This window comes from Coregonus lavaretus, assembly GCF_964263955.1.
Source record: "Coregonus lavaretus genome assembly, chromosome: 7".
In the NCBI taxonomy this organism is placed as follows: Eukaryota; Metazoa; Chordata; class Actinopteri; order Salmoniformes; family Salmonidae; genus Coregonus; species Coregonus lavaretus.
The window spans coordinates 42,059,937-42,081,431 of record NC_139994.1 but is presented as its reverse complement, the minus strand read 5'-3'; the positions used below and the strand labels follow the sequence as shown (position 1 = coordinate 42,081,431).

General features: G+C 44.3%; 1 protein-coding gene across 1 annotated transcript in view; it reads left to right on the top strand.

The window, feature by feature from the left end:
* The window catches only part of tnfsf10l (TNF superfamily member 10, like), a 70,295-nt gene extending 59,922 nt beyond the window's left edge, over positions 1-10,373 (top strand). The window contains exons 3-6 of the mRNA XM_084165333.1: positions 230-266; positions 568-675; positions 7,727-7,890; positions 8,396-10,373. Coding sequence (XP_084021459.1) covers positions 230-266; positions 568-675; positions 7,727-7,890; positions 8,396-8,686 — 600 coding nt within the window. The 3' untranslated portion in view covers positions 8,687-10,373. The remainder of the gene's footprint in view (positions 1-229; positions 267-567; positions 676-7,726; positions 7,891-8,395) is intronic.
* Positions 10,374-21,495: the final 11,122 nt, after the last annotated feature.

The window sequence follows — 21,495 nt, the reverse complement described above, 5'->3', positions numbered from 1 at the left end:
ACAGTAAATGGAATAAGGAAGAAACTAAACTACAGCATGTGACTGATAGTGATGAAGATGGGGATAATGATGATGCTGTTTTTTGTGTGTTTTTTTTACTTTCGATGTCTATACTTTGAGTCACCTGTTGTATTGGAAGTTTCTATCATAAAGATAATGATGCTGATCTAGTCTCTGTCTGCACCAATGCCACCTGTTCTCATACGACATCTTTATTTTCATTTTACAGGTGACAGAGAACATAATCTCAAAGCAGACGTTTCAAGGTGAGTCAGTCTCTCAAATACTGTACCTGTCTGTATGACCTTTGTGTGACACTCAGTAACAATGACAACAATTAAAACTCTATCTACCGAAATACCTATCCCCTATCATACTCTACCTGCATGACCTTTTGTGTGACTAAAAAACTATGACAAATCTATCTATACATACAGTACATGTATACCCCCTATCATGGTGTTGAATCTGGAAATACATTTTTGTCTTTGTCTGTCATGACCTCGACGGTGATGATGATGGTAATGATGATGATGATGATGTCATGTTTCTGCGTCTCTCTGTCAGAAGCAAGAACGTTACCTCGCACCTTCAACACTTCGGGGTCAAAGTTCGCTACCTCTCTGCCCCAGCGGCCGTCGGCCCACCTGACCCTCAGAGACAGCAGCACTCAAGGTGAGAGCGGAGTGTGTGTCTGTGTCAATGTGCATACCAGACCTGGGTTCAAATACTATTTAGGGTATTTCAATTACTTTTCTATTTACTTTTCAATTTGTAATTTAGATATTTTTTAATGAAAAGACAAGTAGTTGAATATTTTAATGTATTTGGAAATACAATTGGGTTAAACTGGGTTAAATGCACTCTGATGAATTTAACCCAGATATAAAAAAATGGTATTTGAAGTAAGTATTTGAAAATACTTTCAAATAGTAGGCTATTTATAGGAAATTATTTGAAACACTACAGCAGGATGTACTCAGGTTTGGCCTACGTTTCTGGTGTTATTACCATCAGCTCTAAAGCAGTGGAGGCTGCTGAGGGGAGGACGGCTCATAATAATGTCTGAAATGGAATTAGTGGAATGGTATCAAACACATAGTTTATCTGTTTGATACAGTACCATTCCATTTACTCCATTCCAGCCATTATTATGAGCCATCCTCCCCTCAGCAGCATCCACTGCTCTACAGGGCACTAAGGTCATGGTCCCTCTTTCTCTCTCGCTCTTGCGCGCTCTCGCTCTCTCTCTCTTTGCTAGCCATCCAGGCCAAGGCCTCTCTCTTTGTTAGCCAACAGTCAGTAGGGAGGAGGAAGAGAGGGCAGAGGCAGTCAACTTTTCTCATAAGGAAATAAGTCACTGTACTTCCTTATGAGGGCCATGAGTTTTTCCTGATCTGGAAGGTCTCCTGTCTTGGCAAAACTCCTGGCTCTTCTTGTAAGGCAATAAGGAAGTCCATTCCAGACCAGCCAAAAAGCCTTGGGTGACATTACAGGAATGTGAACACGTACACACGCACAAAGGCATGCATGCACATTTACACACACTTCAAAGGGCTATGTGTTTTACCTCATCGCCTAGCGCTGTGAGTGTGTGTGTTGGTGTGTGCGTCCATGCAAGCGCGTTTGTGTGGTTAAACGAATAGGAACATTAGGAATCAGTTTGTTGAAATTAAAGACATCTTGCATCCCAAATGGCACCCTATACAGTGCATTTGGAAAGTGTTCAGACCCTTTGACTTTTTCCACGTTTTGTTACATTACAGCCTTATCCTGAAATTGATTCAATTGTTTTTTTCCCCATCATCAATACCCCATAATGACAAAACAAAAACAGGTATTTAGAAACTTTTGCAGATGTAAAAATATATATATATTATATCAAATTTACATACACTACCGTTCAAAAGTTTGGGGTCACTTAGAAATGTCCTTGTTTTCGAAAGAAAGGCAATTTTTTTGTCCATTAAAATAACATCAAATTGATCAGAAATACAGTGTAGACATTGTTAATGTTGTAAATGGCTATTGTAGCTGGAAACGGCTGTTTTTAATGGAATATCTACATAGGCGTACAGAGGCCATTATCAGCAACCATCAATCCTGTGTTCCAATGGCATGTTGTGTTTGCTAATCCAAGTTTATCATTTTAAAAGGCTAATTGATCATTAGAAAACCCTTTTGCAATTATGTTAGCACAGCTGAAAACTGTTGTGCTGATTATAGCTGATTAAAGCCGAGTGGCGCAGTGCCACTAGAGATCCTGGTTCGATTCCAGGCTCTGTCGTAGCCGGCCGCGACCGGGAGACCCATGGGGCGGCGCACAATTGGCCCAGCGTCGTCCAGGGTAGGGGAGGGAATGGCTGGCAGGGATGTACAGTGGGGAGAACAAGTATTTGATACACTGCCGATTTTGCAGGTTTTCCTACTTACAAAGCATGTAGAGGTCTGTAATTTGTTTCATATGTACACTTCAACTGTGAGAGACGGAATCTAAAACAAAAATCCAGAAAATCACATTGTATGATTTTTAAGTAATTAATTTGCATTGTATTGCATGACATAAGTATTTGATACATCAGAAAAGCAGAACTTAATATTTGGTACAGAAACCTTTGTTTGCAATTACAGAGATCATACGTTTCCTGTAGGTCTTGACCAGGTTTGCACACACTGTAGCAGGGATTTTGGCCCACTCCTCCATACAGACCTTCTCCAGATCCTTCAGGTTTCGGGGCTTTCGCTGGGCAATACGGACTTTCAGCTCCCTCCAAACATTTTCTATTGGGTTCAGGTCTGGAGACTGGCTAGGCCACTCCAGGACCTTGAGATGCTCTTACGGAGCCACTCCTTAGTTGCCCTGGCTGTGTGTTTCGGGTCGTTGTCATGCTGGAAGACCCATCCACGACCCATCTTCAATGCTCCTCCTCTCACCAAGATCTCACGATACATGGCCCCATCCATCTTCCCCTCAATACGGTGCAGTCGTCCTGTCCCCTTGCATGGAGCCCCAGACCGAGGGTGATTGACCGTCATCTTGAACTTCTTCCATTTTCTAATAATTGCGCCAACAGTTGTTGCCTTCTCACCAAGATCTCGCGATACATGGCCCCATCCATCCTCCCCTCAATACGGTGCAGTCGTCCTGTCCCCTTCGCAGAAATGCATCCCCAAAGAATGATGGTTCCACCTCCACGCTTCACGCTTCCACGCTCCATGCTTCACGGTTGGGATGGTGTTCTTGGGGTTGTACTCATCCTTCTTCTTCCTCCAAACACGGCAAGTGGAGTTTAGACCAAAAAGCTCTATTTTTGTCTCATCAGACCACATGACCTTCTCCCATTCCTCCTCTGAATCATCCAGACAGTCATTGGCAAACTTCAGACGGGCCTGGACATGCGCTGGCTTGAGCAGGGGGACCTTGCGTGCGCTGCAGGATTTTAATCCATGACGGCGTAGTGTGTTACTAATGGTTTTCTTTGAGACTGTGGTCCCAGCTCTCTTCAGGTCATTGACCAGGTCCTGCCGTGTAGTTCTGGGCTGATCCCTCACCTTCCTCATGATCATTGATGCCCCACGAGGTGAGATCTTGCATGGAGCCCCAGACCGAGGGTGATTGACCGTCATCTTGAACTTCTTCCATTTTCTAATAATTGCGCCAACAGTTGTTACCTTCTCACCAAGCTGCTTGCCTATTGTCCTGTAGCCCATTCCAGCCTTGTGCAGGTCTACAATTTTATCCCTGATGTCCTTACACAGCTCTCTGGTCTTGGCCATTGTGGAGAGGTTGGAGTCTGTTTGATTGAGTGTGTGGACAGGTGTCTTTTATACAGGTAACGAGTTCAAACAGGTTCAGTTAATACAGGTAATGAGTGGAGAACAGGAGGGCTTCTTAAAGAAAAACTAACAGGTCTGTGAGAGCCGGAATTCTTACTGGTTGGTAGGTGATCAAATACTGATGTCATGCAATAAAATGCAAATGAATTGCTTAAAAATCATACAATGTGATTTTCTGGATTTTTAGATTCCGTCTCTCACAGTTGACGTGTACATATAATAAAAATTACAGACCTCTACATGCTTTGTAAGTAGGAAAACCTGCAAAATCGTCAGTGTATCAAATACTTGTTCTCCCCACTGTATAAAAGACACCTGTCCACAGAAGCATTCAATCAATCAGATTCCAAATTCTCCACCATGGCCAAGACCAAAGAGCTCTCCAAGGATGTCAGGGACAAGATTGTAGACCTACACAAGGCTGGAATGGGCTACAAGACCATCGCCAAGCAGCTTGGTGAGAAGGTGACAACAGTTGGTGTGATTATTTGCAAATGGAAGAAACAAAAGAACTGTCAATCACCCTCGGCCTGGGGCTCCATGCAAGATCTCACCTCGTGGATTTGCAATGATCATGAGAACGGTGAGGAATCAGCCCAGAACTACACGGGAGGATCTTGTCAATGATCTCAAGGCAGCTGGGACCATAGTCACCAAGAAAACAATTGGTAACACACTACACCGTGAAAGACTGAAATCCTGCAGCGTCCGCAAGGTCCCCCTGCTCAAGAAAGCACATATACAGGGCCGTCTGAAGTTTGCCAATGAACATCTGAATGATTCAGAGGAGAAATGGGGAAAGTGTTGTGGTCAGATAAGACCAAAATGGAGGTCTTTGGCATCAACTCAACTCACCGTCTTTGGAAGAGGAGGAATGCTGCCTATGACCCCAAGAACACCATCCCCACCATCAAACATGGAGGTGGAAACATTATGCTTTGGGGGTGTTTTTCTGCTAAGGGGACAGGACAACTTCACCGCATCAAAGGGACGATGGACGGCGCCATGTTCTTGGGTGAGAACCTCCTTCCCTCAGCCAGGGCATTGAAAATGGGTCGTGGTGGGTATTCCAGCATGACAATGACCCAAAACACACGGCCAAGGCAACAAAGGAGTGGCTCAAGAAGAAGCACATTAAGGTCCTGGAGTGGCCTAGCCAGTCTCCAGACCTTAATCCCATAGAAAATCTGTGGAGGGAGCTGAAGGGTCGAGTTGCCAAATGTCAGCCTCGAAACCTTAATGACTTGGAGAAGATCTGCAAAGAGGTGTGGGACAAAATCCCTCCTGAGATGTGTGCAAACCTGGTGGCCAACTACAAGAAACGTCTGACCTCTGTGATTGCCAACAAGGGTTTTGCCACCATGTACTAAGTCATGTTTTGCAGAGGGGTCAAATACTTATTTCCCTCATTAAAATGCAAATCAATTGATAACATTTTTGACATTCGTTATTCTGTCTCTCAATGTTCAAATAAACCTACCATTTAAAAGTATAGACTGATCATGTCTTTGTCAGTGGGCAAACGTACAAAATCAGCAGGGGATCAAATAATGTTTTCCCTCACTGTATATTGTCAAAGAAGTGTGGATCATCATTATTTGGTCCGTAAAGGTTAATGATCCATATCTGTTTATGGTCCAATAACATACACTGCTCAAAAAAATAAAGGGAACACTTAAACAACACAATGTAACTCCAAGTCAATCACACTTCTGTGAAATCAAACTGTCCACTTAGGAAGCAACACTGATTGACAATAAATTTCACATGCTGTTGTGCAAATGGAATAGACAACAGGTGGAAATTATAGGCAATTAGCAAGACACCCCCAATAAAGAAGTGGTTCTGCAAGTGGTGACCACAGACCACTTCTCAGTTCCTATGCTTCCTGGCTGATGTTTTGGTCACTTTTGAATGCTGGCGGTGTTTTCACTCTAGTGGTAGCATGAGACGGAGTCTACAACCCACACAAGTGGATCAGGTAGTGCAGCTCATCCAGGATGGCACATCAATGCGAGCTGTGGCAAGAAGGTTTGCTGTGTCTGTCAGCGGTGTCCAGAGCATGGAGGCGCTACCAGGAGACAGGCCAGTACATCAGGAGACGTGGAGGAGGCCGTAGGAGGGCAACAACCCAGCAGCAGGACTGCTACCTCCACCTTTGTGCAAGGAGGAGCAGGAGGAGCACTGCCAGAGCCCTGCAAAATGACCTCCAGCAGGCCACAAATGTGCATGTGTCTGCTCAAACGGTCAGAAACAGACTCCATGAGGGTGGTAATGAGGGCCCGACGTCCACAGGTGGGGGTTGTGCTTACAGCCCAACACCGTGCAGGACGTTTGGCATTTGCCAGAGAACACCAAGATTGGCAAATTCGCCACTGGCGCCCTGTGCTCTTCACAGATGAAAGCAGGTTCACACTGAGCACATGTGACAGACGTGACAGAGTCTGGAGACACCGTGGAGAACGTTCTGCTAACTGCAACATCCTCTAGCATGACCGGCTTGGCGGTGGGTCAGTCATGGTGTGGGGTGGCATTTCTTTGGGGGGCCGCACAGCCCTCCATGTGCTCGCCAGAGGTAGCCTGACTGCCATTAGGTACCGAGATGAGATCCTCAGACCCCTTGTGAGACCATATGCTGGTGTGGTTGGCCCTGGGTTCCTCCTAATGCAAGACAATGCTAGACCTCATGTGGCTGGTGTGTGTCAGCAGTTCCTGCAAGAGGAAGGCATTGATGCTATGGACTGGCCCGCCCGTTCCCCAGACCTGAATCCAATTGAGCACATCTGGGACATCATGTCTCGCTCCATCCACCAACGCCACGTTGCACCACAGACTGTCCAGGAGTTGGCGGATGCTTTAGTCCAGGTCTGGGAGGAGATCCCTCAGGAGACCATCCGCCACCTCATCAGGAGCATGCCCAGGCATTGTAGGGAGGTCATACAGGCACGTGGAGGCCACACACACTACTGAGCCTCATTTTGACTTGTTTTAAGGACATTACATCAAAGTTGGATCAGCCTGTAGTGTGGTTTTCCACTTGAATTTTGAGGGTGACTCCAAATCCAGACCTCCATGGGTTGATAAATTTGATTTCCATTGATAATTTTTGTGTGATTTTGTTGTCAGCACATTCAACTATGTAAAGAAAAAAGTATTTAATACGATTATTTCATTCATTCAGATCTAGGATGTGTTATTTTAGTGTTCCCTTAATTTTTTTGAGCAGTGTATTTAAAATAATCCATCTACCTTGCGGATTTGTTTGGACAATTTGCACATTCGGATCGAAATTACTGTTAATTAATATCATCACCCCTTTTGAGTTTCTTTGCCCATGGGAGTTCCCCCCCCCCCCCCCATTCCTTTTTCCACGCAACTTTAGAATTGTTGAATGAGTTTCCTGTAAACAATAGATATTATATTCCTTCTCTTTGAGCCATGTAAATCCTGCCTGGTGTTAATGGTACAGGCTGGTGGCGGTGTTGTTATGGTGTGGGGAATGTTTTCCTGGCACATTAGGTCCCTTGATACCATTTGAGTAACGTTTGAACACTACACCTTGTAGAATCCATGCCCCGAAGAATTCAGGTTGTTCTGGAAGCAAAGTGGGGTCCGACCCTGTAATAAATAGGTATACCTAATAAAGTGCCAATTGGACTTTAATAGGGCATATGGTGCCATTTGGAATGCTACACACTTATCTGATATACATTTTACTGCTGGAATATGACTTGTCTGTTTGGTTACCCCACCCATGCTCCCTTCTTTTCTGCCTCTCCCTCCCTTTCACCCTCCCTTCGTTTTTTTTCTTTGTGCCAACTGCTGTCCATTTTTCTCCTCTCCCTTTTTCCTCTCTCTCTCTCTCTCTCTCTCTCTCTCTCTCTCACAGGGTCTCCCTCGTATCCCACCCCCCAGCCCGACCTCCACCAATCATGTCGCCACCCAGTCCGCTCCTGGACCAATCAGAGCTTCGGAGCCCACCTTCACAACATGACCTTAGCCAATGGGAGGCTGCGTGTGCCCCAGGATGGGCGTTACTACATGTACTCTCAGGTAAACACATTTGACATTGTAGTATACTGTATAAGGGCGGCAGGTAGCCTAGCGTTTAGAGCATTGGGCCGGTAACCGAAAGGTTGCTAGTTTGAATCCCCAAACCGACAAGTGACAAATCTGTCGACGTGTCCTTGAGCAAGGCACTTAACCTTAATTGTTCCAAGGTCGCCATTGATAATGGCTGACCCTGGCATTGACCCCACTCTCCGAGGTTGTCTCAGGGAGAAAACACATTTCCAATTACCACATTCGTATTAATACACACAGTGTATGTATAATTGTGGGACCAAGTATGAGATTCCGTTTTTTTTTTAATATAGTGAGCATCACATGAGATGATAATAAGACATTATTAAGTGGTGAGACATGCTTAAGACAAGTCTTATACTGCATTATAATCATATTATAATGCATTTTGTCACGTTGAATAATATGTATATCTCTCTCCCTCCATCCCCCTTTCCTCTCTCCATCTCTCCCTCCCTCATCCCTCCATCCCTAGGTCTACTTCCGCTACCCATCCCCCAGTGAAGGGGACCAGCCAACAGCCAGTCACCAGCTGGTCCAGTGTGTCTACAAGAAGACGTCCTACCTGCGGCCCATCCAGCTGTTGAAGGGCGTAGGCACTAAGTGTTGGGCCCCAGACGCAGAGTACGCCCTCCACTCTGTCTACCAGGGGGGGCTGTTTGAGCTGAGGGCCGGGGATGAGCTCTTCGTCTCTGTCTCATCCCCCACCATGGTCCATGCTGAGGAGTCATCAAGTTATTTTGGGGCGTTCCGTTTGGATCTGTAAAGATGGATGGAGGGGAGAGAGAGGGGAGACCACTGCCAGAAGAGGGTATGGGGTGGGATGAAAAGGAGAGGGTGAGGAACGGAGGACAGGGTCATGACACTGCCAGAGTGAGGAGTGAGGGGGTGGAAGGAGGGATGAGGGATTAGAGGAAGAAAGGAGAGGAGGAGAGAAGAGTGAGACCCCAAGGACTTACTCCCCCATTCTTTCCAAAGTGAATTCTAAATAGATCTGAGTTATGAGCCTGAAAACGTTGGATGGACACGGAGGATCAAAAGACAGAAGAATGTATTGATTTATAATTCACATCATATAATGTGGAACTATGGAACAGAACGCTAACAGAAAAAAAGGACAAAGAAATGTATGTGATGATGTGATAGCCAAGACTGGTGCAGTATGCTTGCTGTATCTGTGCCATTTATACATACTGACTGTATAGAAAGAAAGGAGTTGAGTACAGAACTAGAATGAGTTATATTCTAATCATTCTATTTCTGTGAAGTTGACTGTCTGTTCCAAGGGTTCTAACTGGACATACGGCCGTTTGGGGAAATTAGAAAAATAACTTGTATTTTGTATCTGTGTTGTATACAAGACCATTTAGAGAAAGAAGAGTGGAGGACTTTTGCTCACTGCATTGTTGAGGACTTATAACGTTGGATGTAAGAGGACTGTTTCGTTGTTGTTAGAGAGAGAGAGAGAGAGAGAGACTGCCCTACCAGCCTCTTAAGGAAACGTTCTCTCTCTTTATGTCTCTCACTCTCTGAGTGACACACACACACTGTCCAACCTATTTAAGCCCATGCCAGTCAGCAACAATCGGCAGAAAGTAAACACACATTAATCTAAACACAAACCATACACAGCACAGCTCCCCACCCTACAGACACACTTCACTTCTCTCTCTGAGACACACACACAACGCCTCCCTTTGTCGTCTGGTAATTGTCAGTGCACAAGCGGAGGCTGTGTGTGTGTCTGTGTCTCCAGTGTTCATTGGCTCCTTGGTTGGCTCGGAGGAAAGGTTAAACAAACATACAGCAGGGCTTGTTTGGGGGCACGCCTGCCAGCTTTATACTCTTTGTTTTAAAGAGAAACATGCAACACACACAAACACTTTCTCTCTCTCAAAGAGGAACACGCAACACATGCACAGACACACAAGAGGGACTCCGCAGAACATGCAACCCACACGCTCACGCTCACAAACTTTCTCTCTCTCTCTTACACATACACACACACACAACACACACACACACAAAGCTGGGTGACATAAAATGTCATCTCTGCTGCTGAGAATCTGTGGTGGGTTGTATCTGTGTATGTAGTGTATGTACAGATGTAGGATCTTAATTTGATCCAGTTCGCTACAGCAGGAAAATAATCCTGCATCAACTGGAAATGTGAATTATTATGTGGATTATAATTAAAGGACATTTTTGTGGGTGTTGATACATTTTTTGTAAGGGAAAACCAAGTCTGAAATTTCAAAGTGGAAATTACAAACTCCAGAAGCCTTTTTAAACCTCAAATACACTACAAGTTAGACATTTCCTGCATTGCAGGAAAGTTCTCCAATAACAGGGTGATCAAATTAAGAGCCTACATCTGTATAGTTTTATACTGTGTAAAGTTGAGGGAAAGGGTGAAGACACCAAGCGAACCATAAATGATTGTTTGTTTTTTCTCAAGTGTGACAGCCATCTTTATTTGTGTTTGGTTGCTGTTTTAATCCTGTCACTTCCAACATTGTTGAACTTTGATCAATGGAGCCTCGCTCACACATAGATAGTCCTCCTAGTTGCAAAAATATCGTAAGGAGCCCCCCAAAAAACACTACACCCCACTAACGGTACCAAGCCACCTGCAAATTAAGTTAATTCCGGTAACCTTCCCAAAATGTCCCGGATTTTCAGAAATTCCGTTTGGAAGATTGCTGGAATTAGGAGGGAATAAACAGGAAATCCGGGAATCCTAACACAATATGCCATTTAGCAGATGCTTTTATCCAAAGCGACTTACAACAGTGAGTTCATACATTTCCGCAGGTTAGCGTTTTTCCTCATGAATCGTGTTCTGGAGGCAGCTCTGTATAGTGGTCACTAGCTAGCACAGCCACAAAGTCATAATGAATTTTTACAATCCAGCCAATTTTGACTTTGCAGCTGGCCTATCTAAGGGGAAATCACTCAGTTCTGCCTCCAGGACAAGACTCACGTCAACCTGCTACATTTTCATATTGGTGGCTCCAACGGGAATAAAACCCATGACCCTGGCATTGCTAGCGCCAATGCTTTACCAACTGTGCCACACAGGACCCCCAACCCGTATTTTTGGGAAAGTTACTGTAATTTTGCAACCGTAAACAAGACGGAGTATGTTGTAGATATATTGTTCCCCAGCACGTTCTGTTCCTCTACGGATTTCCTCTTTGGGTTGATATATCATTTTTGTTCTGTTTCATACAGTGTAGTACAAGACACACACACACAAGGTTTCCCAACATGCAATCTGACAACAGTTATGAACATGGACCTATTGGCTTAGATACAGTACAACACACACACACACAATGTTTCCCAACACGCAATCTGACAACAGTTATGAACATGGACCTATATACTTAGATACAACACACACACACACACACACACACAGTTAGAAATACACTGCTCAAAAAAATAAAGGGAACACTTAAACAACACGTCCTAGATCTGAATGAATGAAATAATCATAGTAAATACTTTTTTCTTTACATAGTTGAATGTGCTGACAACAAAATCACACAAAAATTATCAATGGAAATCAAATTTATCAACCCATGGAGGTCTGGATTTGGAGTCACCCTCAAAATGCAAGTGGAAAACCACACTACAGGCTGATCCAACTTTGATGTAATATCCTTAAAACAAGTCAAAATGAGGCTCAGTAGTGTGTGTGGCCTCCACGTGCCTGTATGACCTCCCTACAACGCCTGGGCATGCTCCTGATGAGGTGGCGGATGGTCTCCTGAGGGGTCTCCTCCCAGACCTGGACTAAAGCATCCGTCAACTCCTGGACAGTCTGTGGTGCAACGTGGCGTTGGTAGATGGAGCGAGACATGATGTCCCAGATGTGCTCAATTGGATTCAGGTCTGGGGAACGGGCGGGCCAGTCCATAGCATCAATGCCTTCCTCTTGCAGGAACTGCTGACACACTCCAGCCACATGAGGTCTAGCATTGTCTTGCATTAGGAGGAACCCAGGGCCAACCGCACCAGCATATGGTCTCACAAGGGGTCTGAGGATCTCATCTCGGTACCTAATGGCAGTCAGGCTACCTCTGGCGAGCACATGGAGGGCTGTGCGGCCCCCCAAAGAAATGCCACCCCACACCATGACTGACCCACTGCCAAACCGGTCATGCTAGAGGATGTTGCAGGCAGCAGAACGTTCTCCACGGTGTCTCCAGACTCTGTCACGTCTGTCACGTGCTCAGTGTGAACCTGCTTTCATCTGTGAAGAGCACGGCGCCAGTGGCAAATTTGCCAATCTTGGTGTTCTCTGGCAAATGCCAAACGTCCTGCACGGTGTTGGGCTGTAAGAACAAACCTCCACCTGTGGACGTCGGGCCCTCATACCACCCTCATGGAGTCTGTTTCTGACCGTTTGAGCAGACACATGCACATTTGTGGCCTGCTGGAGGTCATTTTGCAGGGCTCTGGCAGTGCTCCTCCTGCTCCTCCTTGCACAAAGGCGGAGGTAGCGGTCCTGCTGCTGGGTTGTTGCCCTCCTACGGCCTCCTCCACGTCTCCTGATGTACTGGCCTGTCTCCTGGTAGCGCCTCCATGCTCTGGACACTACGCTGACAGACACAGCAAACCTTCTTGCCACAGCTCGCATTGATGTGCCATCCTGGATGAGCTGCACTACCTGAGCCATTTGTGTGGGTTGTAGACTCCGTCTCATGCTACCACTAGAGTGAAAGCACCGCCAGCATTCAAAAGTGACCAAAACATCAGCCAGGAAGCATAGGAACTGAGAAGTGGTCTGTGGTCACCACCTGCAGAACCACTTCTTTATTGGGGGTGTCTTGCTAATTGCCTATAATGTCCACCTGTTGTCTATTCCATTTGCACAATAGCATGTGAAATGTATTGTCAATCAGTGTTGCTTCCTAAGTGGACAGTTTGATTTCACAGAAGTGTGATTGACTTGGAGTTACATTGTGTTGTTTAAGTGTTCCATTTATTTTTTTGAGCAGTGTATAACCCACAAGCTGTATGAATTGGCAGGGAGCTGTATGTTTATTTCATAGATATTCAGTCCAGCAAATGAAATTTCTCTACTTTGTAGCATGTTGGTTATGTGAATATGCAATTTTTTGGTGTTATGCAATCATATTGTGTTAGGATTCCCGGATTTCCTGCACAGTGGGTCCCGTATGTGTTTTTATAAGTAAAAATGCCTTTGAAAGCCTGACTTTTATGATTATAGTGTATCAATGTAATCACTGCCAGATACTAAGTTGGTTACTTTCAAAGTCTCTCCCTGTCCTTGAAAAAGATACTGCGTACATTGTAACAGTTCAGTTGTAAAATTATAGTGTTTTTTTTTCATGGGAATATGGTTCAGTGATGTGAACTCTAGGTGTGCGTGCGTGTACGCGTGGGTGTGCCTGTTCAAACAAAAAGTGAATGGCAACAACAAGGATGTAAAAACATCCCTTTGAATTACGTGGCTTCCTGGAACTTTTGCCCCTCTAACGATATTAAGTCATTAATGTGAATTAAGTTTTAAAAAATCTAACAAATCAAGTTGATGTGGGTCACAAATTGGACTAGCACAACAACAACCTGTACCCATTCACTGTATTGAGAGAGAGAGAGAGAGAGAGAGAGAGAGAGTTAGAAAAAGGAAAGAGAGAGAGGGAAAGAGAGAGAGGTTAGTGTAGCTGCATGTGTAAGGGATGGGTGTGAAATGTGATAAAGACTGAGATCTTATTCTACATAGGTATACTGCGCTCCCTCTCTCTATGTGTGTCGATGTCTCTCTTTCTCTCTGTATGTTTGTGTGGTGTGTGTGTATGAGAGAAACAGAGTGAGGAGAAAACCATTATAAAACCAAAGGGCACATTCTCAGAAGAAAAGGTGTATTGTTCTCCTTTACTCGTTATTTTTACAGATGGAATTTGTAATTTTTTTTACATGCTTTAACCACATGTTCTCTCCTAGGTTGCGTCCCAAATCGCACCCTATTCCCTATAATGTGTGCAACTTTTGACCAGACCACTGATCAAAAGAAGTGCACTAAATAGCAAATAGTGTGCCATTTGGGAAGCAATCCTACCCTTCCCTACACTCCTTTACAAGTGTTTTTCTGTTTCAACTCGTTTGATAATGATAAGCCACTTGTGGAATGTATGTACATGTATACATTTTATTCTGACGTTCCTTTGACTATGATGTTTGATGTGTGTTAAATAAAGTGCTGAATAATGGTAATACTGTAATGGATTGGATTACTTATTACCAGAGAGGTATACTACAAAGCCGGATCAATGAGTTAAGACTAGATTCTATCAGATCCATGCTTGCCGACACACGCATAGTGGTTGTTTTGGCGGTGTGGGAGGTGGAACTCTGTTAGAGCTATCAATTCCACAAGCAGCTCCTTGTGTTACCTTATCGGTAGCCATTGGATGCAATGAAACACTTTCTATCGCCATTTTGAACTTCTAACGCAGTAGCTATCATATGGAAGGGAGTGGTTTGTGATACACGAGCAGCCGCTCACCTATTCGTCAGCTCACACCGCACTTATACCTCCAACACCGCCAAACGTTGGTTAACGCTCTCTGCTACCGCACGGCAAGCGGTACTGATGGACCAAGTCTGGAACCAACAGGACCCTGAACAGCTTCTACCCCCAAGCCATAAGACTGCTAAATACACTGAACAAAAATATAAACGCAACATGCAACAATTTCAAAGGTTTTACTGAGTTAGAGTTCATATAAGGAGATAAGTCATTTTAAATTAATTAATTAAGCACTAATCTATGGATTTCATGACTGGGAATACAGATATGAATCTGTCAGTCACAGATGCCTTAAAAACAAAAAAGGTAGGGGTGTGGATCAGAAAATCAGTCAGTATCTGGTGTGACCACCATTTGCCTCATGCAGCGCGGCACATCTCCTTCGCATAGAGTTGATCAGGCTGTTGATTGAGGTCTGTGGAGTGTTGTCCCACTCCTCTTCAATGGCTGTGCGAAGTTGCTGATATTGGCGGGAACTGGAACACGCTGTCATACACGTCGATCCAGAGCATCCCAAACATGCTCAATGGGTGACATATCTCGTGAGTATGCAGGCCATGGGAGAACTGGGACATTTTCAGCTTCCAGGAATTGTGCACACATCCTTGCGACATGGGGCTGTACATTATCATTCTGAAACATAAGGTGATGGTGGTGGACAATGGGCGACAATGGGCCTCAGGATCACGTCACAGTATCTCTGGCATTCAAATTGCAATTGTGTTCGTTGTCCGTAGCTTATGCCTGACCATACCATAACCCCACCGCCACCATGGGGCACTCTGTTCACAATGTTGACATCAGCAAACTGCTCGCCCACACGACGCCATACACGCCGTCTGCCATCTGCCCGGTACAGTTGAAACCGGTTTGGTTACGACACCGAACTGCAGTCAGAACAACACCCTGGCGAGGATGACAAGCACACAGATGAGTTTCCCTGAGACGGTTTCTGACAGTTTGTGCAGACATTTTTCAGTTGTACAAACCCACAGTGTCATCAGCTGTCCTGGTGGCTGGTCACAGACGATCCCGCAGGTGAAGAAGCCAGATATGGAAGTCCTGGGCTGGCGTGGTTACACATGGTCTGCGGTTGTGAGGCCGGTTGGACGTACTGCCAAATTCTCTAAAACAACTTTGGAGGCGGCTTATGGTAGAGAAATTAACATTCAATTATCTGGCAACAGCTCTGGTGGACCTTCCTGCAGTCAGCCTGCCAACTGCACTCTCCCTCAACATTTTATTGTCCCCAGCACAAGATGCATCTTCAACCTCAGGAGGCTGAAGAAATTCGGCTTGGCACCTAAAACCCTCAAACTTTTACAGATGCACAATTGAGAGCATCCTGTCGGGCTGTATCACCACCTGGTACGGCAACTGCTCCCCCCGCAACCGCTGGGCTCTCCAGAGGGTGGTGCGGTCTGCCGAACGCATTATCGGGGGCAAACTACCTGCCCTCCAAGACACCTACAGCACCCAATGTCACAGGAAGGCCAAAAAGATCATCAAGGACATCAACCACCCGAGCCACTGCCTGTTCACCCCGCTATCATCCAGAAGGCGAGGTCAGTACAGGTGCATCAAAGCTGGGACTGAGAGAATGAAAAATAGCTTCTATCTCAAGGCCATCAGACTGTTAAATAGCCATCACTAGCACATTAGAGGCTGCTGCTGCTGCTATTGAAATCACTGGACACTTTAAGAAATGGGACACTATTCACTTTAATAATGTTTACAGTCACTTAAATAATGTTTACATATCTTGCACTACTCATCTCAAATATATATACAGCATTCTATTCTATAATATTCTACTGTATCTTAGTCCATGCCGCTCTGTCATTGCTTGTCCATATATGTATATTTTCTTAAATTCCATTCCTTACTAGTTTTGTGTGTATTAGGTATATGTTGTGAAATTGTTCAATTTTACTTGTTAGATATTACTGCACTGTCGGAGCTAGAATCACAAGCATTTCGCTACACCCGCTATAACATCTGCTAAACACGTGTATGTGACAAATAAAATTTGATTTGGTTTCATTTGTAATGATCATGCTGTTTAATCAGCTTCTTGATATGCCACACCTGTCAGGTGGATGGATTATCTTGGCAAAGGATACAGTGGGGAAAAAAGTATTTAGTCAGCCACCAATTGTGCAAGTTCTCCCACTTAAAAAGATGAGAGAGCCTGTAATTTTCATCATAGGTACACGTCAACTATGACAGACAAAATGAGGAAAAAAAATCCAGAAAATCACATTGTAGGATTTTTTATGAATTTATTTGCAAATTATGGTGGAAAATAAGTATTTGGTCAATAACAAAAGTTTCTCAATACTTTGTTATATACCCTTTGTTGGCAATGACACAGGTCAAACGTTTTCTGTAAGTCTTCACAAGGTTTTCACAAACTGTTGCTGGTATTTTAGCCCATTCCTCCATGCAGATCTCCTCTAGAGCAGTGATGTTTTGGGGCTGTTGCTAGGCAACACGGACTTTCAACTCCCTCCAAAGATTTTCTATGGGGTTGAGATCTGGAGACTGGCTAGGCCACTCCTAAAAGCGTCTGCTAAATGGCATATTATTATTATTATTAAATGCTTCTTATGAAGCCACTCCTTCGTTGCCCGGGCGGTGTGTTTGGGATCATTGTCATGCTGAAAGACCCAGCCACGTTTCATCTTCAATGCCCTTGCTGATGGAAGGAGGTTTTCACTCAAAATCTCACGATACATGGCCCCATTCATTCTTTCCTTTACACTGATCAGTTGTCCTGGTCCCTTTGCAGAAAAACAGCCCCAAAGCATGATGTTTCCACCCCCATGCTTCACAGTAGGTATGGTGTTCTTTGGATGCAACTCAGCATTCTTTGTCCTCCAAACACGACGAGTTGAGTTTTTACCAAAAAGTTATATTTTGGTTTCATCTGACCATATGACATTCTCCCAATCCTCTTCTGGATCATCCAAATGCACTCTAGCAAACTTCAGACGGGCCTGGACATGTACTGGCTTAAGCAGGGGGACACGTCTGGCACTGCAGGATTTGAGTCCCTGGAGGCGTAGTGTGTTACTGATGGTAGGCTTTGTTACTTTGGTCCCAGCTCTCTGCAGGTCATTCACTAGGTCCCCCTGTGTGGTTCTGGGATTTATGCTCACCGTTCTTGTGATCATTTTGCCCCCACGGGGTGAGATCTTGCGTGGAGCCCCAGATCGAGGGAGATTATCAGTGGTCTTGTATGTCTTCCATTTCCTAATAATTGCTCCCACAGTTGATTTCTTCAAACCAAGTTGCTTACCTATTGCAGATTCAGTCTTCCCAGCCTGGTGCAGGTCTACAATTTTGTTTCTGGTGTCCTTTGACAGCTCTTTGGTCTTGGCCATAGTGGAGTTTGGAGTGTGACTGTTTGAGGTTGTGGACAGGTGTCTTTTATATTGATAACAAGTTCAAACAGGTGCCATTAATACAGGTAACGAGTGGAGGACAGAGGAGCCTCTTAAAGAAGAAGTTACAGGTCTGTGAGAGCCAGAAATCTTGCTTGTTTGTAGGTGACCAAATACTTATTTTCCACCATAATTTGCAAATAAATTCATAAAAAATCCTCAATTTTCCTCAATTTGTCTGTCATATTTGACGTGTACCTATGATGAAAATTACAGGCCTCTCGTCTTTTTAAGTGGGAGAACTTGCACAATTGGTGGCTGACTAAATACTTTTTTTCCCCACTGTAAATGCTCACTAACAGGGATGTAAACAAATTTGTGCACAAAATTTGAGAGAAATAAGGTTTTTGTGCGTATGGAACATTTCTGGGATCTATTATTTCAGCTCATGAAACACTTTACATGTTGAGTTTATATTTTTGTTCAGTGTAGTTAAGCAAATAGCTACCCGCACTATCTGCATTTGACTCAACACGTACGCTGCTGCTACTGTTTATTATCTATCCTGTTGCCTAGTTAATTTACACCTACCAATATTTACATATCTACCTCAATTACCTCGTACCCCTGCATATTGACTCTGTACTGGTACCCCGTGTATATAGCCATATTATCGTTACTCATTGTGTATTTATTTATTCATTATTTTTTAATATATTTTTTAATATTTTTCTCTCTGCTTTGTTGGGAAGGGCCTGTAAGTAAGCATTTCACTGTTAGTCTACACCTGTTGTTTACGAAGCATGTGACACATTTTATAGATGTTTTTATTTTATTTGATCTGATTGAATTGAGGCCTTAGCCAGCTTAGTTTGATAAACAACCAGAAATAACTAGATGTACTGATTTAATTAAGAAATCTAAAATTAGAGGTGTTTTTGGTTGTTGAGTCAATTAGACCATGCTCATTTCAAGCTTATCTTTAAACATTTTGTTTTTCAGAATATTTAGGCAAATTATCTGGCTAATGCATTGATCCTGCTTTGTAGTATAGGACCCCTCTGGTGCTCAAAGTATTTAGATATTGATGGGATTATCTGACAAACTCACCTCATCTGCTGCCTATGTACTGGTTCACAATATTACATTTCTGTATTTATCTATCGCAATCAAATCAAATCAAATGGTATTTGTCACATACATGTGTTTAGCAGATGTTATAGCGGGTGTAGCGAAATGCTTGTGCTTCTAGCTCTGACAGTGCAGTAATATCTAACAAGTAATATCTAACAATTTCACTACATATACCCAAAACACACAAATCTAGTAAGGAATGGAATTTAAGAATATATACATATACCTACCAGGTGGTGATACAGCCCGTCAGTAAGCTCTCAATTGTGCATCTGTAAAAGTTTGTGAGGGTTTTAGGTGAGAAGCCAAATTTCTTCAGCCTCTTGAGGTTGAAGAGGCTCTGTTGCGCCTTCTTCACCACACTGTCTGCGTGGGTGGACCATTTCAGTTTGTCGGTGATGTGTACGCCAAGGAACTTAAAGCTTTCCACCTTCTCCACTGCGGTCCCGTCGATGAGGATAGGGGGGTGCACCCTCTGCTGTTTCCTGAAGTCCACGATTATCTCCTTTGTTTTGTTGACGTTGAGTGAGAGGTTATTTTCCTGGCACCACACTCCCAGAGCCCTCACCTCCTCCCTGTAGGCGGTCTCGTCATTGTTGGTAATTCAAGCCTACTACTGTTGTGTCGTCTGCAAACTTGATGATTGAGTTGGAGGTGTGCTTGGCCACGCAGTCATGGGTGAACAGGGAGTCCAGGAGGGGGCTGAGCACGCACCGTTGTGGGGCCCTAGTGTTGAGAATCAGCGAAGTGGAGATGTTGTTTCCTACCTTCACCACCTGGGGCGGCCCGTCAGGAAGTCCAGGACCCAATTGCACAGGGCGGGGTTCAGACCCAGGGCCTCGAGCTTAATGATGAGCTTGGAGGGTACTTTGGTGTTGAATGCTGAGCTATAGTCAATGAACAGCATTCTTACATAGGTATTCCGCTTGTCCAGATGGGATAGGGCAGTGTGCAGTGTGATGGCGACTGCATCGTCTTTGGATCTATTGGGGCAGTAAGCAAATTGAAGTGGGTCTAGGGTGACAGGTAAGGTAGAGGTGATATGATCCTTGACTAGTCTCTCAAAGCACGTACGTCTCGTGTCTGAGCCGTTGAATTGCGACTCCACTTTGTCTCTATACTGATGTTTTGCCAGTTTAATTGCCTTGCGGCGTGAGTAGCTATACTGTTTGTGTTCTGCCACTTTCCCAGTCACCTTGCCATGGTTAAATCAGTTTTGCGCAAATGCTGCCATCTATCCACGGATTCTTGTTAGGGTAGGTTTTAATAGTCACACTGGGCACAACATCACCTATACACTTCCTGATAAACTCAGTCACCGTTTCAGTGTATTTGTCTAAAAAAAAATGTGCATGCTACCCAGAACATATCCCAGTCCGCGTGATCAAAACATTCTTGAAGCGTGGATTCCGATTGAAAAACAAAATACTGCAAAGTTTCCTAAGAGCTAGTTGCGAGGCCGCCATCTTCGTCGGTGCCAGGTACAATCAACCTTTATGTAACCATGGTAACCATCTTTATGTAACCATGGTGATCTAAAAAAAAAAAAATAGAGACCAGAGATAAGGAGTAGACAGTGGGCATGCTAACCCCAACTCGGACAGACAGACAGACAGACAGATGTTGTGTTTCATCTTCACCTAGTGATACCATTCAGCTGTTGCTCTGTGGTGCCCCCGGGTCTGTTAAAAAACGTCATTTTCCATCCTTCCCTAACACTGACCATACACAATTGTATATCAGATCAATGGTCATATCAGTTCACCGGTTACTTCAATAAAGGGAGGAAAGAAGGATGCATTTTGGAACAAGACCAATTTAGTCTTCCTAAATGCCACAGATTGTCATCGTTCGGCGGGGAAGCACACAATGGATGTTTTAGTTGGTTGCGCTTTTTCTGAAATTATGTGGACAACATTGAGAGCGGAAAGATAAAGAAGCAAATGCCTAGTGATGCCAATCCAGTGGTCGCGGCTGGCCCACTGTGGTCAACCGGTCAGAGTCATGCCTAGAGACCCGAGCCAAACCGTTGGAGAATATGCTGACCAAGGCTCTAACAACTGACCTCTCGCTCCTATAGTAAACATCTCATCATATCAATCATATCAACACCACATGAAAAATTACGGCAGGAATAATAATGATTCATGATTTATTAATGTATCTTGCACAAACACACAACACCAGGTTTCTAACCTCAAGGGTTTTTTCCTGGAGTCCCTAACCTTGCCAACAAACAAAGACCTGTGAATGGATCACTGGTTCACCAATCAGGGCCTTGATGGGCTCGGCAACAGTAACAAGGGGTAATGTGTAATGAAACAAGTTTTTTGGGGTGAGAACGCTTCTTTGGGACCATCAGGTGACATCTTAAAAACGTCTTTAGGGAGGTCCCCGTAACAAGCCGGGAACTAGACAAAAACCTCCAACGGACCATGACAGAATGTCCTATGTTTAAAAATGTCCTTGGACACAGGAATGTTCTTACAA